Source organism: Nicotiana tabacum, chromosome 3 (assembly GCF_000715075.1).
Source record: "Nicotiana tabacum cultivar K326 chromosome 3, ASM71507v2, whole genome shotgun sequence".
NCBI lineage: Eukaryota > Viridiplantae > Streptophyta > Magnoliopsida > Solanales > Solanaceae > Nicotiana > Nicotiana tabacum.
In genome coordinates, this window is record NC_134082.1 from 209,883,767 (window position 1) to 209,902,568 (window position 18,802).

Here is an 18,802-nt window from a genome sequence, read left to right on the forward strand (position 1 = left end):
TGTGTTATAATGCTCTATTATTTTCATAAATTTAAAAAATTAAAGATATGTGGGGCTTACGCCCCATGTCTCGAGGCTTTCGCCTCGTCCTGTATTAAGTAAAACGCCCTACTTCATGCTCTCGCCTTTTAAAACATTGTTCGCCACGACCATTCAGAGGTGATTTTAACATTGAGCTTATTATATCTTTGAAGTTATGCACATAAAAAATTATGCATTCAATTGAACCCGTACACACAACACTACATCGAAATTTACACACCGAATACCCATAAATGAGCAACAATTATTTAATCCATTAAGAGATTTTTAGGTTCACTAACAAGATTATAAATGAATTATATTATAATAGTGATTCTCCTGTTTTATATTTAAACCTAAGATTTTTATTTTATTTATTTATATATATATATATATATATATATATATATATATATATATATATATATATATATATGCACATATTTAATAAAATAAAAAAGTTTAGTAACAGTACGCGAAGAGGTGGAAATATTTTTGGAAAAAAAGTAGATGTTTTAAAGAAGATAAGATGGGTTTAGAACTTTAGATAGCCATTCTAACAGGTTTGCAATTTTTGAAATATTTTCGAAACAAGCAAGTTTGCATTTTTTTGAGAATCAATTTAAGATAAAAAATTTAAGATTTTTATTTAAGTGTACGTATACAATAATAGGAAAAAAAATATTTAAAATAATAAGAAAATTAATTTAATAAAGAAAATAGCATATCAGAATTAACATTCAAAAATTTAGATAAAATTATTACATTATTAAATTTGCAAAATGATATGAAAATATTACTATTACAGAATGAGATAAGATAAAACTTATTTTACCCCTAACCACCCACAAGGGAAAAGCAAAAGTAAATAGATTTTGACTGTATAATAAAAGTGGAGTACTATTTATTTAGAGTAGATAATGAAAATGAGAGTCAGATTCCCAAAAGATAAATGGGAAAGCCAATATCAAAACAAAGATTGAACGTCCACCACATGTAACACACCAGAGAAATGGTGGTTGTTTCCTCTCTTCAAACGAACCTCGATTTTTCTTCGAGTTCCTCCCTCGTCTTCAAACCCATCTCTCCTTCTCTTCTTTACTTTCAACGTTTCTATAGAAGATTTCCCTGCACAAGGAATAATAAAGCAGCTTCTAACTCCTCCAATGGCGGCGCCGTCTTGGTCGTCAAGGCTTATATGGACGAGACAACAAATCCTGTTTCCAGTTTCGTTAATAAGGTCGTTGGTTCACTCCCTGTTGTTGGTCTCATAGCCAGAATTGTGAATGAGGAAGGCGGTGTTGGTGGTGATATTATTGATTTTGCTGAGTTCAGGAGACGGGTTGGTAACAAGTGTTCTATTACTGATTCAAGAGCTTTTTATGAATTTCGAGATCGACGTGGCAAGGTAATTTTGTACTTGCAATCAAAGTGCCTGGCTTACTTATCAATTATTAGCTTTTGGTGCAGATGCGGAGCGACGATTTCAAGTTCTAGATTTTGGAACTACAATTTTAAGTATTAATGACCGGTTCTAAATTTAATATTTATATATGTTTTATGAATTTAAAACACCAAATATACTGTTTGAGCAAAACTTAGTGAGTTTGGCCTGCAACTTATGTTACTTTTTGTATTGAATATCTAAATTTTAATCTTAAGCAAGAACTAATCTAATTTGATTTAGCAACTGAAAAAAGTCAAATTGACTCCCAGGAGAAGTACACAAATTAAGACAGAGATAGTACTTTTTATTGAATCAGCTGCTAATTTGCTGCTTCAACATTGCCACTGCCTTCAAAGCCTCATGCTTTTTTGTGGGTCGTTCCATTTTATATGAAACTATTTTTTGTATGTTCTAAAAAGATTATGATATATTTTTATAATTAGATTAAACACTTTCAACTTTAAACGTCTTATTTCTCCTTTAGTGGCATGTTCTTATAGTCATGGAATTGTTATGACATATTCAAAATCACAAATTGTAAGGGTATTCTTGATATGTACCAAAAGTCTATTTTTCTTTCTTAAACATAGTGTTTAGTGAAATATTGTCATATACAAGTACAATGAAATAGTTCAAGTCTTTTTCTAGTTACTAGCCTGTGAAAAAAAGTGGTGATTATGTATAATATTAAATGTCTAAAGTGAAAAATTGACCTTGATTTTTTTTGCCTCATTGATAGACAGGGGATCCTCTGTATGTGCTACTATGCTGTTGGTTAGCTGCAGTGGGAGCTGGTTTACTCAAATCTGAGGAGATTTTGGAGGGTGTAGCAAGGCTTAGTTTAGCAAATGATATTGAATTTGAAGAGCAAAACTTCATTGCATTGATGAATGAAGCAAGAGAGGTCAGCAAGATTTCATTTGCCAACGATTTTTAGCTTCTTTTCATTTACATTACTTTCAACGCTTATCAGTAAAATACTAAAAATGTATAGCATAATTCTTCCTTAGATACTGTCTTCAAAGCGTACTACGACTTTTGTTTCTGTTTCCTTCTTTTGATGTGGGACTCCGCTTCTATGTTGCTTGAATTCTCCAAAAATGCTGGCACAATCATGTTAGATCTTCCAAAACTTCATAACTTTTGGAGGACCTGACACACACACTCAACAACTATATTGTAGGGTTCAAGTAACATAACTTTGCCTCTCTCTTATTGAGAAGCCTATTAGCAGCAGTGTACCAAGTAACTTGATATTTACAGAGCCTATAGTAAATTTAACATGATACATGTGTTAGCGATTAAACATAATAACTCCTATATCGAACATGATAATAGGATACAAAATACGTATAAATTAGTGAGTAAGTTGGTGCACATGTAAAGATTGATATAGGATAGATTTTCTTTTCTATATCTCTTCCTCAAGATGGTTGAGTCAATGGAACATTTATCACACTCTTGTATCTAAAAACGGCATTATATTCAAGGAGCCAAAGAGCGTGTTTATATAAAGGCTAACAGCAAATAAAAAAATATGATGGGCCCTTCCATTACGAGCTTTAATGGAAGGGCCTACAATCACCGATTCGCTAGATCCACCAAGCACATAATGTGCACGGTTCAATAATCATATATCACACTTATGTTTGGGCTCTCGTTAATGGACTATTGTTATACCGATACACTTAAAATATAAAAAAAAGGCAGCCCGGTGCACTAAGCTCCCACTATGCACGGGATCCGGAGAAGGGTCGGACCACAAGGGTCTATCGTACGCAGCCTTACCCTGCATACTACTATATAAAAAAGTTTAGATGAAGTAAGCCCATGTTTTCTAAGATGTTCCATTACTTTTGCAGAAGCGGGCAAAATTGGGAGCTCCTACCCCTAAAATCCCCATGGAAATTCGAGCTGAGAAAGCTCTGGAAGCGATATATGTATGTTGCTTTGGAAGGGATCTGATTGAAGAAGAAGATGAAAAACTACTAAGTACCATGCTTAGTGCTGTCTTTCCTACAGTCGGGCAGCAAAAGGTAGAAAGCATTGTCAAAGAAAAGGCAAAGAGAGTAGCTGATGGAACTGAAGAAATCAAATATACAGAGCCCAAGCAATTATCAAAAGAAGCAGTTCAGCTGCAAATGAAAGACCTTGAATTTCTTAAGCAAAACAGTCTAAATCAGTGAGGCATGAAACTTGTTATCATCTCAAAGTAAATTTAGGTTCTGGTGCTAGCATCAAGAGAAAGATTATCCCACATATTTTCAGTATACAACATCACATTCAAATGAATGATGCATCTTCTTCACACAATGATGTTAACTAATTTAACTGTGCATGTGTATGCTCCCTGCTCTCTCTCCTTTGTGATCAGTTTACCTTTTCTACTTCCAATATATACAGTAGCTTCAATTTTGTATACAAGAATGGTCTATTACTTGCTATATACTAGAGCAAGCTGAACAACTGTTCAAACGGTTACTTGCTTTACATACTGGAGCTTGGAGGGAATGTCCCCTATTCCACTCATACTTCTGAGAAAAATAATCACTGTGAAGTACCCTATAGTATGATTGATATTGCAGACAAAAACTTAAATATAAATATACCACATTCCAATATGCGCCTATGATAATTTTGGATATGCTCTTCTTGGGTGTTAATTGGTTCATTGAATCCCCCCCCCCAACCCCCCCACCCCCCCAACCCCCCACACACACAATTATTAAATGATCTCATAGAAAATTAAGATCGTCATTCGCTACTACACCATGAAGATGCTTAATAATAGATGAGGCATATCTAAAAAAAAGGAGATACATAAGAGGAATTCCCGAGCACAAACTGCCCAGAACACAAGTACAACCACCATAGCAAGAACATTTCCATCATAATAGGAGTACTCAATGAAGAATTATACATAGATCTCCATAACACAAGGGGACATGTCTACATCACAAATGTGACGCTACAGCCGAATGGAGAAACAGCACTACAATGTTCTAAAGGATGATAAGTAGCCAATTATATCAGATTATTACAGACACGGCTTGCCAGTTTATTTGACAGAGAAGCCTAGACCACAACCCTAAGGTACATAAGTGATTTAGCGATACTGAGGAGCCAGTTCCCCATCCTTGACAATGTAATTTTGTGCTGGGAAATCCTCGCCCTTGAAGTACCTGTCCAGCATATCCTTCGTTCCAGCAGCATACCGCAACTACAAAATTTCCCATCACAAGCTTTTCTCAGTTTTCAATTTTAATGTCGTCAAAGCAGAGAATAGGCAAAGCCTAAAGAAATTGGAGAAAACAGAGTATTTACAAACCTGTGCATCAATGGTAGTCCCTGAAATGTGGGGGGTCATAGCTTGGTTTGGCATGTAGCGCCACGGATGGTCCTTGGGAGCTGGTTGTGGGTACCAAACATCTCCACTGTATCCTAAATTTGGGGGAAAATAACAAAAAGAAGGCGGTCAATATAATGATTATTCTACCAAGGATTCCACAATTCAACAAGATATCTAACTATTTCGAGTTTCAATGTAGATTAAGTTCAAATTATTCCATTGAGCAACAGGAAAAGCAGTTTTGTTAGGGAGAAAGAAAAGAAATAAGCAAGAAAATTTTGAAATTGAAGGAAAAGATCTATGATTTGATGTGTGAATGATGTGTCATTTAATATTAATGTTGCGGGCTCATCTCTTTGATTATGTGTTCGGGTGATATTAAAAATACCTGCAATATGACCACTATTACAAGCATCAACAACTGCTTGAGTGTCCATGATTGCTCCTCGAGCATTGTTTACAATTAGAACGCCCTTCTTCATTTTTGCAATTCTTTCCTTGTCAAACATCCCTCTGCATCACATGGTAAAATTTTTGAGGAATTTGACATATAGCGCATGGAAATAAACCATGACCTTAGTGACATGAGAAGACTGAATCAGCACGGAGAAAAACAACTACATCATCTCCAAGAATCTTAAAAAATACTCCAATGGCAATCATATTTTTCTGGCAACACAAGTGGGCGAGAACATCTATCATCGTACTGACTTCTAACATGCTGACAAAACTCCAAAGAGAAAATTAAAGGAAAAACAAAAAGAAAATATAACTCGTGGCAGTGGTTCATATAGAAAGAATATCAAATGTTTTGTGCATCAAGCCAAAAGGTGAAAGATAACTTGCCCAAGCAATAAATAGACACAGAAACCTTACTTTGTTTTCTCTGTAAGAGGTGTATTGACGACCACTATGTCACATTTTGAAAGCATCTTATCAAGATCTTCCTCAAACTTTGCCCCGATTTGATTCTCTAGCTCCGAGTCCATCTTAACACGATCATGGTAAAGTAGATTACAGTTAAATGGCTTCAATCGTTGAAGTAAAAGTTTACCAATGCGTCCTGCACCCACGGTTCCAACAGTCTTGCCTTCCAAATCATAAGCTCTGTACGCAATGCCAGCAACATTCCACTCCCCATTAATAACCTGATGATGTCCAGGCAGGAAATTTCGGACAAGAATTAAGATTCGCATCAGTTCATCCTCCGCAACTGAGACAACATTGCTCCCAGTGACCTCTGCTACTGTCAACCCTGCAGCAGCAGCAGCTTTCAGATCAACATGATCTGATCCAATTCCAGCTGTCAGCAGAAGTTGTAAATTTTTCGCCTTCTTGATCCTTTCAGCCGTGACATAGGCAGGATGAAAAGGAGTAGTAATCAACACGTGGAGATCAGGAATGTGTTTCTCAAGCTCTGCGGAGAGGAAGTCATGGAACAAAACAAAAAAAATTATAGATGGACAGACACAAAAACTTTATCCCAGGAGAAATTTCTTTCTTTTGACCAAAAAGTCATTTTAAGTAACAGTTATAGAGCATAGTCAATGATTCAAAAGTAAAAAAGAAAGACACAGCGGTTTGTGTATTAGACTTGCACCATTCTCATGATAAATGATATCAATCAAGCATTTATACTAAGCATGTCATCCACCAGAAAATGTTTACTATTATGTGAAAGTGAAAGCATCCATATGTGCACTCTACTAAACAAGCCTCTGCAACTTTGATAAATTCTTGTCTTAATCACAAAATTTACCCGTAGTCTTATCAAACTACAACTAAACTCTTGATGTATAGATGTTTTGCAAATGCACACAGGTATATCATGGGAAAACACTCTTTTTTTCCTTCCTGTAAGGAACTACCTCAGTGTCCAAATTTTACATCATAATTCACTTGCAAGTTGCAACAAAGGACCAGCACTAATAAAGCAGGTATTTTCTACTTGCTTTGCTCTTTATCTAAATAAACGTTCCTGATATGACCGTTCAATTCTCCTCACATGAGCCGTTTATTTAGAAATTAAGCACATATATGCATGTTTTCAATTAAAAGAACTCCTCCTTTTCAGCTGGATTCATGCTCCCAAATTCCATACAGAGAGACTTATGTAAGATTATAGTCGTACAAGAATGAAGGGCCAAGGAATTGTCTTTAGAAATGTGTAGGCATCAATGGAGTAAAGGTTGGGATAGAACATATGAGATTACAGATGAGCAATAACTAACCACAATCTGGTCCTTCTTTGTCAGGAGTGACTATGTACTGATGACCTTTAGATTCTAACCATTCGCGTATCCCCAAGGCATTTTCGGCACAGCCCACAAAGTTGGGATTCATTTCAGCATATTCGTTTGCTTTATAGAAAACACCAACAATCTTTTTGCTACCAGGGGAAGCCTGTAAAATAATGAAGAGAGAAAAAGTGAGTGGACAGACAAACATGAAATTTTTACGGTCATATAGCAAGCTGATATGTGTTAAACTTATAATTGACTACTAAAAACTTGTAGATGCACCAGTTTGTAAGAGATAGACTAGGGGATGATGCTAATTCAAGCTCACCTCAAGGCAATTAAAAGCTTGAAAAGGCTATTATGTTTGATAAATCCATGAAAGACTAAGCAAAATAAGCAACATTCGGTATAACTAGCTTTGATTATTTCCTTCAAGCTAACAATTAATAGGAGTTTTCGTGATCTTCACATAAATTAGGCAATTATGAGAGCCATTTTCCTGAAATATAGGGAGAACAAAATAAAGTACTCTAGTTTAATAAACAAACTAGACATGGGAAATCAGATAATACACCTTTGTCACTTCATTAAATACGAAAAATCACTTAGATCTTATTTGTACCCAGCCAGCTGAAATTATTGTACTGAGGACGAGACAAGATTTTCCAAATCGGAACTAGTACAAACACTCCCGTTTCAATTTATATGACACTTTTCGAGAGTCAATTTGACTAATTTTCAAAGATAAATTGTATTAGATCAACTCAATATTTTAGAGTTAAAATTTAGATAGTCAAAAACTATAGGAAAAGTACTATAAGCTGTAATTCTTGTCTACATTTTAAAATATTGATCTAAGTTCACATATGTTTGAATGTGGAAGAAAAAAAAAATGTTAAAAACGGAGGGAGTAATAATATATTGGAAAATTGATGACACGAGTGCCTAGTGCGTGCACCCTGCTACCATTGTCCTTGAGACCCGTGAAACGTTGTCACTCAGGACCTACTTGATATAAAAAGACCAGAAATCGCACGTGAAAATTCAAGTAAACAAGCATCACGTGTAAAGATCGGAAATAACTGTTGTGGTCTGCCGGCGTTAGATTTTCCGTTAAGGAAAAGCAACCTTTCATATAAAAAATCAACACTATAGTATACCAAATACAAAATTTATTTGACACGTAACAGCTGTAAAAAGGACGCATTAATGAAAAGCTAGTAACTCTCTGCCATCCAGCAGCAGAGCAATTTCATTTGGTGTGAGGGAAGGGGGGAGTACATGGCAGACATCCCATTGGTAGAGCGTCGTTAATTTCTACACAAATCAAAAACTGAAAAATAAAAATTTTATGCTATTTTTGTGTGTATGTGTGTGCTTCTTTTCCCCCCACACTTTTCGATTGTTCATTTCCCTTCCTTTTCTCTGTTCCAAACTATAGGGTTACAGACTGTAAATTTTCTAGTTCCCTTTCACTTGATTCTCGAGGAATCGGGCATGATCCGTGCCAAATTCTAACAAGGGGGAAAAAACTAGGTCATATAGAACAAAAGCAAAAAACAGTCCCAAAACTGATTGAAGATAAATGGATTTACCTGAAGTTCTCTGGTAAAAACTAAGGATGAAGGTGATGATGAAGAGGAAGCAAAAGCACGAGCTGCTGTAGAAGCGACACGTCTCATCGCCATCGGAATTTTTTCGATTTGCAGCAAAGAGTTGTACTTACTAGAAAGAGAAGAAGAAGAAGAAGCTCCACTTGGCTTTGATGACTGTCAGTCAAGAGTCGTAATGCCTTTTTATAGGAAATACCAGTAATCAGAAGCAACCTGATTCTACTTAAATTTATCTGAGTACGTGTATATACAATTGAAACACGTGTACAATCACTCCGCATGTGACCTATATCAAAAGCTAATATGGGATGATTCTACTATTTTAGTGTTTGACTTTTCTTTTGACTTTCAATGCAAATTTGGGAAAAATTTTATTTTGTGTCTCGTACAACTAGTGATATAACTGACACTAGTTGTATGAGGCTTTTTTTTTGTCTTACAATTATGTGGATCAGTTATTTTTTTTTCTGGTATCTTTTATTGTTACATGTCTTTTCTCTTATTTCTTTTCTGATATTATTGTCTTTCCTGTTGAGCCGAGAGTCTTCTGGAAACAGCTTCTTTGCCCTTTTCGGGGTAGGGGGTAAGGTTTTCGTACACTCTACTCTCCCCAGACTCTAATAGTGGGATTTTACTGGGCATATTGTTGTTGTTGTAATTCTATGGACCAGATATTTATGGACCCAGAAGTGTAAGATTGGGGTCCACAATTTTGTGAGACAAAAAGTAACTTCACACAACTAATGTCGGTTGTGCGACGTGAGGCATACGATAAAACTTCTCCAAAGTATACGAAGAAAAGTATCAATAGCCTAAGGACCTATTTCATCATCTTTTTGTCTCTGTTTTTGTTTCTTCTGTACGCCCTGATGTGTTTGACCAAGCAAACAATTACGAGTATAAGAAATAGTTCCACGAGATTCTTTGATAAGTTCGGAAATAATTAGGAGAGTATAAGTTTTATATGAAGAAAGATGTCAAAAGTTACATGCTTTAGATGAAGAAAAAAAAATGAAAGTGAACTTTATTGGGATTTAAAAAAAAAAAAAAAAAAGGTATTACGACGCACACAAGAACCCCATGAGATACAAAACTTGGACTAGAACGAGGCCAGCCGACACCAAGTGGCCCAAGGTGATATACAAAGATGGCTATATAATTCAATTTGGAATTGGCTATAATTTTGAGTTATTGACACAATAATGTTGCAGTTTACTTTGTACACTGAACTTGCAAATGACAAATCAGATTTTTGTTGGTCTTATCTGAATAGTATATTCATTGTGGAACTGGCTTTGAATGTAGTCGGAGAATGGAAGTCGTGGAAAGAGGCGTGTAGATTAGGATAAAGCATATTATTATTGAATGAGAAAGGTCTCAATCTAGAAAACGTCATATGTAGAAATGGATTGCACCTTGTGAAGTTTAGAGAAGCCTAGATGCAATTATGCCCCCATCAATTTACATCCAATTATATACTGACCAATTATTTAGCTAGACAAACATTCCATTACACTCACTGGACGATTTGGACATAAAAATTGTAAAATTCCGAAAAAAAAGTGAAATTAGTTTTCAAATGAAAAAGATCTTTGAAAGTTAGAGTTGTGTTTGGACATGAATATAATTTTGGGTTATTTTTAAATTTTTGTGAGTAATTTGAAGTTGAAAATTTTGAAAAACAACCTTTTGGAGTTTTTCAAAATTCATCTTCAAGTGAAAAGTAAAAATTTCATGGTCAAACGCTGATTTTCAAAAAAATAAAAATTTTGTATGGCCAAACGTGTTTGACCAAAAAGTATGAAACTCTTTGTTAAACTAATTAAATAAAAGGATAAGAGATTAATCCTAGTTAAAGATAATAACCCTGGATCTAAAATCAGTTTAAATGGATAATGTGAGACCACGTTGAAGATGTAATGTAATATATAATAAACGTTGATGTTATTGATGGGATGAGAATAAGTAGTAAATAACAATAAGTTGCACTAAATGTAAATAAGTAGGAAGATCCACCCAATAATGAAAGAGGTGAATGATTCCTTCTTCTGACAATGATGAATGACAAGAATATGAGAGAATATTATACACTTTCTCGGATCTAGTAGAAATAACAATGGATAAAATGTAAAGATCGAATCTCTTTTAGAAAGTTGTTCTTTGTATTTATCTAGAGAGTTCACTTTTCAAAAAGCTTTCTTATCAAGTGGAATATTACATGCCTTTTTGCCTTATCTCTCCTACTATTTATATGGAATATTCCCAAAGAACCCTAAAAGGTACAACAGAAGGAATATTGAATAGCCCTTTGAAAGTTCCAAAGTTGTACTAGCCTTTATTTCTGTCCACGATAATCGACCTCAGCCCCGATGAGCCACTCGATGGCTTATTCTTGTTGACCACTTATCGACCTCGACCAAACTGCCCATGATAAGTTACAATTCTCACGATAATCACATCTTCGTGCTGAATTTTCTTGGTCGTATTTTGACCCATACAGTTAGTCCCTCCACTTATCGAGGTCGACTTTTGGTTGGCCTCAATGAGCGGACTTCATTAGTCACAGTTTGAGAAATTCGGTTAGGGAGGTCGAGTAATGAGAATTTCGGCCGAGATAGTGATGTGGCATTTCGAGAGCCACACTTAGTGACGTTGGTTCAGAATGACGTCACAGCCTCACACATCATCATTACCCCCGATGCATTGCATCGTTTCCTGTGTCCCTGTCGCTTCGATCCCAATGCATTTGATGGTTACTTGTCTCGATCCGAGCGTCGGTATTCTCTATAAATAAAGGGGGGAAACCCTTTGAACGAACCTTTATATTTTCTAATCTTTTGAACCTATATCTTTTCTTTTCTTCTTCTTCTTTCTTTCTGTATTCTTACTTTCAGCAACTTTCGCCATTATCACTTCTGCACTTTCAATTCCTTCACATATACATAACAAAAAGATGGCTAGTGCATCTTCCAACCCTGAGGCCTCTAACCCGATTTCGCTTTTGTATTAGTAAAAAATAAATATGGCATGTGGAATTATGTGTAGATGACAAGACATAATACGTAGATCACTAAGAAGATGACAGCTGGAACACTGCATTAGAAGATGTACGAGATACAAGAGACACGGGCAAATCACTCACGGGATGAAGGAATGCAGTTGCTCGTGTCTAAATCATTCAGTAAGTATGGGTTGAATGAATCAAGACAGTAAGAAGGGGAATAATCACGAACCTCTAGTTAATGAGGAATAAGAATTAGAACCGTTACAAAATCTCCACAAACAATTACGATGGTTAATTATAAACGGATCATTAATACCATTAATGACCATAATAATTCGGCCATAAAAGGGAGGAAATATTATATTTGTAAACCCCTATAAAAGGGAAGAGAATTTCATTTGCAAGGATCATCTGAGTCTATATTGGAGTATATTCACTTTACTTTTCCGCTATTTTGTCTTTGCAATCAATTATTTCTTTATTTATTTTTGTCTTTTCCCTCTATATAATTGAGAAAGTATGAAATTTCTTAGTTATCAGTTACCCGAGTTCTTCTAAAAATTGGCTTTGACCGAAATAAACATTTTTGGTTAAACAAATTGATTCCGTTACTGGGAAACTAATAATCTTTTCACTTTCTAAATCTATTTTTCTGTCAAAAAATCATGTCGACTGACAACGACAATAACCAACAAAATCAACTGAACCAACAGAATCAACAAGAGGATGAAACTTCAATCCCTTCACCTCAAAATTCTTCTCAATACTCCCGAGAAGGGTCACCTGAAAGATCAACATCACATGTGAATAACCAACAAGGGGACGATCAAACTGTTGAAGATGCATTGAAGCAACTAATTGCAGAACACATCAACAATGTTCTCCAAGCTTTCATTAGTGGATTACCAACTGTACCGCCAACTCCACCTCCAAACAACACCGCAACCATAGAGAACCCACGCTCAGGGTTTGTTAACTTAGGCAGTGGAGGAGCTTCCACCGAATCTCGCGATGGAAGGTTAGGTACCCCAAATAATTCTGATTTATAAAGTTTAGTACTAACTCTGCAGAAATAGCTCAAGGAGCAGAACGATCGCATAGAGCAAATACCTATTATGCCATCCGTGAGTAAAGGAGTGGATATTGATAAGTATTCTCAGCAGCCCTGGAAGCCAAGTGTTGCTCCCTTGTCGATTCCCAAAAAGTTTAAGATACCCGATATTCCGAAGTATGATGGGACAATCGACCCACGAGATCATGTAACTGCATTTACAACTGGCGTGAATGGCAACAACTTGAATAAGTAAGAGAATTGAGTCGGTGTTGGTCAAAAAATTTGGTAAAACACTCACAAAAGGAGCACTAACATTATATTCTCTTTTACCAGAAAATTCTATTAATTCTTTTGTTGAGCTTGCAGATTCATTTATAAAAGCACACTCGGGAGCTCAAAAAGTTGAAACGAGGATAGAATACATCTTCAAAATAAAATAAGGAGATACAGAGCTACTCAGGGAATTTGTGGATAGAATCTAGCGTGAAAGGATGATGTTACCACGCGTACCTAATAATTGAGCGGCCATGGCATTTGTAAGTAACCTAAATGAAAAAAGCTCAGAAGCCATGAGGAGACTCAAAGAAAGCTTATGAGAATTCCCTGCTACAACTTGGAACGATGTTTATAACAGGTATAGCACGAATCTATATCACTCAGTCGTGGGGAGATGAAAGAGAAAGCTCAAGGTGATCAGAAATGGAAAAAGGTCCAATAAAAATAGGTACGAGCCTTACATAGGACCAGTAGGAAGGATTCACGTTCTAAACAAGAGAACCTGAGGTACGGTTACAAATCGACGGACATAGATGCGGGTTCGTCATCCAAGTTTGGAAAGGAGCGAGACACGCGGGACAGCAACATTAGTACAAGGGCAAAAATTGGTGAATACAGTTTCAATATTAGCACATTTGAGTTGGTAGTTGTTTAATGAGTATGGGAGATAAGGTGCGTGGCCGAAAGAAATGAGATCGAACCCTAGCGAAAGAAACTCAAATTTATGGTGTGAGTTTCATAATGATCACGGCCATAAAACAACAGATTGCAGATTGCTACAAGGTGAAGTAGAGCACTTGTTAAAACAAGGCTATTTAACCAATTTGTTTAGTGAGAAGGGTAAGCAAGCATATATGAAGAATAGACATGAGCCACCAAAACTTCTGTCACCAAAAAAAATGATTAACGCGATAAGCGGAAGAGAGGAGGTCGACGGTGTGACATATACGACTGCAAAAAAAGATGTCAAAAATCACAATTACCCATGGAAAGTGAGTTCGTCAAGTTTTGGAAGAAGACAGTATAACGTTTGATTATGTAGATGCAGATGGCGTGATGATCCCACATAATGATGCACTGGTAATATCTTTACTTGTACATGATACTAATGTGAAACGAGTTTTGATTGATCCAGGTAGCTATGTAAATATTATTCTTTTAAGAGTGGTAAACGAGATGCAAGTTGATGATAAATTGTTAACCCAAATAATATACCTTATCTGGATTTGACAATTCAAGCGTTGTTACAAAGGGGGAGATAGTGCTCACCACATGTGACGACCCGGCCGGCCATCTTAAGAATTTATGCCTCGATCCTTTATTAACTTCTTTCTCCAAGTTTATTTCTGCTATTTTGATTTGCCGGGATGTTCGGTTTTGCGTTTCTGAGAGTTTTGGGACATTTGGTCCCTAAATGAGAGCTTAAATGTTGGAAAGTTGACCGTAGTCGGAACAGTGTGAAGATGGCCTCAAAATGGAAATCCGATGGTTCCTTAGCTTTGTTGGGTGATTTCGGGCTTAGGGGCGTGTTCGGATTGTGTTTTGGAGGTTCGTAGCAATTTAGGCTTGGAATGCCGAAAGTCGAATTTTGAAGTTTTCTGGTTCGATAGTGAGATTTTGATCTGAGGGTCGAAATGGAATTTTGGAAGTTGGAGTAGCTCCGTAGTGTTGAATGTAACGTGTGTGCAAAATTTCAGGTCATTCGGATAAGGTTTGATAGACATTTTGATCGAAAGCGTATTTCTAGAGTTTTGGAGTTCTTAGGCTTGAATCCATGGTTGATTCGTCGTTTCGATGTTATTTTAGGTATTTTAAGGATTGATATAAGTTTGGACAGTGGTATTAGACTTGTTGTTGCCTATGGATGAGGTTCCGGGGGCCTCGGGATGATTTCGGATGGTTGACGAAAGGATTTTGGAGTTTGGAGTTGCAGCTTCAGCTGGTTTTCTGTCATAACCGCACCTGCGGTTTGGGTTCCACAGGTGCGGAGCTGCAGAAGCGGTGGAGAGACCGCAGAAGCAGAAAAAGGGAGAAGCCAGCAGGGACCATAGAAACGGGAGCTTCACCGCAGAAGCGGCCCCGCATCTGCGAAAGGTTAACCGCAGATGTGGAAGATAGGCTTTAAGGGAGAAGTCGCAGATGCGACCATTGTTCCGCAAAAGCGGGACCGCAAATGTGGTAATAGCTGGGCAGAAATATGAAATTTTGAGGGTTTAGTTTCAAAAGTTGGAAATTCGATTTGGAGCTCGGGGGAGGGCAATTTTGGGAGGAAATTGAAGAGGAGATCATTGGGTAACAATTCTTTAACCCTTTCTAGTTATATTCCATCAATCTATAGTTAGTTTCATCATTTAATTTCGGATTGGAGATGAAAATTGGGGAAAAGTTGGAAGAAAGTTCTTTGACCTAGAATTCGACTTTTGATTGGGAATTTGACCTTAGATTTGGATAATTTTGGTATGCATGAACTCGTGAGAGTATGAGGATTCTGAAAATATAAATTTTACCCGATTCTGAGATATGGGCCCGAGGGGCGTTTTGGTCATTTTACCTAATTTTGCGTATTAGCTTAGAAATTCTTTGTAGAATTAGTTACTTGAAGTGTTTTTTTTGTATTATTCAATTGAATTGAATAGATTTGGACCATTTGGAGTTGAGTACTCGTGGTAAGAACGTGGTCTCGGGTTGATTATTGAGCCGGTTCGAGGTAAGTGGCTTGTCTATCCTTGTGTGGGGGACCTTCCTCTTAGGATTTGGTATATTTGATATTTGAAATGCCTTGTACGTGAGGTGACGAGTGTGTACTTGAGCTAATTGTTGAAAATCCGATTTTCTTTAAATAATTTCAATTGTGTTCCTTTTCCTGTTTCATTTTACTTGCAATTTAAACCTGCTGTTAGCTTAGAAAAAACATGTCTAATTGACTTAACTGTTTATTTGCTTAAACTGCCTTAATTGAATTATGTGAAGCATGTTAGATTAGAATTACCTATTTACTTGATATGAAATTGAGCTTAATTGAGTATTCTTGTGTTGCTGCTGTGTGTTTTACTTTAGCACTATGGGACGACATCCCGAGAGATGACCTATACGTATTTATGACTTGAATTGAGGTGCAGGATACCGAGAGATCCCTGGCATATATATTGAGGATACCAAGAGATCCCTGGCACGTATATTGAGGATACCAAGAGATCCCTAGCACGTATATTAAGGATACCGAGAGATCCTCGGGATACCAGGAGATCCCTGGTATATATATTGAGGGTACTAAGAGAACCTCGAGATACTAAGAGATCCCCGGTTATTTCTTTGTGATTGTTTTTGCCTATGTTTCAGTTATTGAATTCCTCGTTTTCCTGTATTAAATTTTTAGTATTAGTTTTCGACTGTACTCCTTATCTTATTGTCATATCTTATATTTTTATTTTATCTCAGTAGTGCCCTGACCTTCCTCGTCACTACCCGACCGAGGTTAGGCTTGGAACTTACTGAGTACCGCTGTGGTATACTCTTGCCCTTTCTGCGCATGGTTTTCATGTACAGATCCAGGTACTTCGACTCAGACTTACCATCCTTGAGGCGAGGCGACCGTTCGGAGACTTTGAGGTATATTTGTCGCGTCCGCGGACCGAGAAGTCTCTTTCCACTCTTTCTTATAGTTATAGCCCTTCTGTATTTATTTTTGTTTAGACTATTCTAGAGTTAGAGCACTGTGCAGTGACCCTTAGCTTGTGATTCATGGGTTTCCGGGTTTTGGGAAAACTGTATTGGCTTCGAGAATTTATATTGTGTATGCTGAGCGGCACTTTTAAACGCTGTTATATCACTTTATTTCTGTTTTAAATTATTTTTATTCCGCACTTTGGTTTATCTTCCGCAATTTAGGCTTACCTAGTCGTAGAGACTAGGTGCCATTACGATGGTTCATGGAGGGCGAACCGGGGTCGTGACACCACATTCGCGGAAGGAGTAGTCAAAGATACGAAATTCCAAGTGATAGATATGGACATTGTGTACAATATGATCCTCAACAGAACTTGGATTCACGAGATGGATATTGTTCCGCCTACTTTACATCAGGTTATTAAGTTCCCTTCATAATGGAGAATTAGACAAATCCGTGGTGATCAACAGGCCTCTAGAAGTATCAATTCAGTGGCAGATTCGAGCATAAAGAATGATGTTGTAGACAAAAAATAGCAATTACAGTTCAGTTGAGGATTTAGCAACACAAACCTTAACTGGAGATAGGCAAACGGATGTAGACTCAAGACCTGATATCATTCAAGAGCCAGAAGAGAATGAAAACATAAAAATAACAATTGAAAAACTCGAAGTAGTGGTGTTGTTTATACATTGGCCGGACAGAAAAGTTTACATCAGAACCAACTTGAGCCCCGAGATGAAAGGTAAGTTAATTGAATTCTTAAAAGCTAACGCAGACTGCTTTGCTTGGTCGCATTCAGATATGACAGGTATACTACCGAAGGTGATGACTTATAAGCTAAATTAAGATCCAGCATATCCACCCGTCAAACAGAAGAAAAGGAAGCAAGGATCCTTCAAAAACCAGGTGATTCAGGATGAGGTACAAAAGCTTTTAAAAATCGAGTCTATCCGAGAAGTAAAATATCCTAATTGGCTAGCTAATACCGTAGGTGGTGCCGAAAAAGAATGGTAAGTGACGAGTTTATGTAGACTATATTGACTTGAATAAAGCTTACCTAAAGATTCTTTTCATTTACCGCACATAGACCAACTAATTGATGCTACTGAGGACATGAATTGTTGAGTTTTTAGATGCCTATTCAGGATATAATCAATTAAAAATGAATCCTTTAGTTGAGGAAAAAACTTTCTTTATTACAGACAGGGGGACTTAATGTTATAAAGTCATGTCTTTCGGCCTAAAGAATGCTGGAGCCACGTACCAGAGGTTAGTAACGAAGATGTTTCAAAAGCATCTGGGAAAATCATGGAAGTCAATATCGATGACATGCTAGTCAAGTCAGCACATGTGGGGATCACATCCAACATTTATCAGATACATTTCAGAATCTCCACAAATTCAATATGAAGTTAAATCCCGGAAATTGTGCATTTGGCATGTCTTCAGGTAAGTTTTTAGGTTTCCTTGTTTCTAACCGAGGAATTAAAGTAAATCCAGCATAGATTAAAGTCATTGAAGAAATACCGGATATACTCACGAGCAAAAAATAGTTGCAGAGGTTGATAGGTAGGATAGCAACATTAGGAAGGTTTATTTCTAAATCTTCGGAGAAAAGCTTTAAGTTCTTTTCAGTGTTGAAAAAGCAAAGACAATTTGTGTGGACTGAGGAATGTCAACAAGCACTCAAAAATCTAAAGACGTACTTGTCGAACCCACCGTTGCTGGCTAAACCAAAGGATGGAGAAAGGCTGCTCATCTATCTCGCTGTGTTAGAAATGGCAGTAAGTGTAGTGTTAGTTCGAGAAGACAAAGGTAAAAAATCTCCAATTTATTATGTTAGCAAATCTTTGTTGGATGCTGAAACTCGATATCCTCATTTTAGAAAAACTTTCTTTATCACTAATCATGGCATCTAGAAAAATAAGGCCCTATTTTTAATGTCACCTTATCTCTGTAGTGACCGCTTACCCCTTAAGAAATATATTGCATAAACAAGAACTATCAAGTAGATTAGCCAAGTGGGCTATAGAACTAAGTGAATATGATATTACATATCAACCTAGAATTGTGATAAAATCGCAGCCTAGGAATAGTACCAGAAGCAGAAAAGGAACTACAGGTATTC

The 18,802-nt window shown here is 36.7% G+C and overlaps 2 protein-coding genes across 2 annotated transcripts; one reads left to right on the top strand and one right to left on the bottom strand.

Annotated features, from left to right (window-relative positions):
• Positions 1-950: 950 nt before the first annotated feature.
• LOC107786806 (photosystem I assembly factor PSA3, chloroplastic) lies at positions 951-3,889 on the top strand. The gene is made up of 3 exons (XM_016608309.2): positions 951-1,429; positions 2,208-2,372; positions 3,331-3,889. Exons 1-3 carry the CDS (start codon positions 1,034-1,036, stop codon positions 3,652-3,654), a joined length of 885 nt encoding a protein of 294 aa, XP_016463795.1. The 5' UTR covers positions 951-1,033; the 3' UTR covers positions 3,655-3,889.
• A 450-nt stretch (positions 3,890-4,339) lies between these two features.
• LOC107786807 (formate dehydrogenase, mitochondrial) lies at positions 4,340-8,891 on the bottom strand. Its single transcript, XM_016608310.2, has 6 exons — positions 8,653-8,891; positions 7,049-7,220; positions 5,694-6,234; positions 5,206-5,330; positions 4,797-4,909; positions 4,340-4,688 (listed from the first exon to the last, which is right to left on the bottom strand). Exons 1-6 carry the CDS (start codon positions 8,743-8,745, stop codon positions 4,575-4,577), a joined length of 1,158 nt encoding a protein of 385 aa, XP_016463796.1. The 5' UTR covers positions 8,746-8,891; the 3' UTR covers positions 4,340-4,574.
• Positions 8,892-18,802: the final 9,911 nt, after the last annotated feature.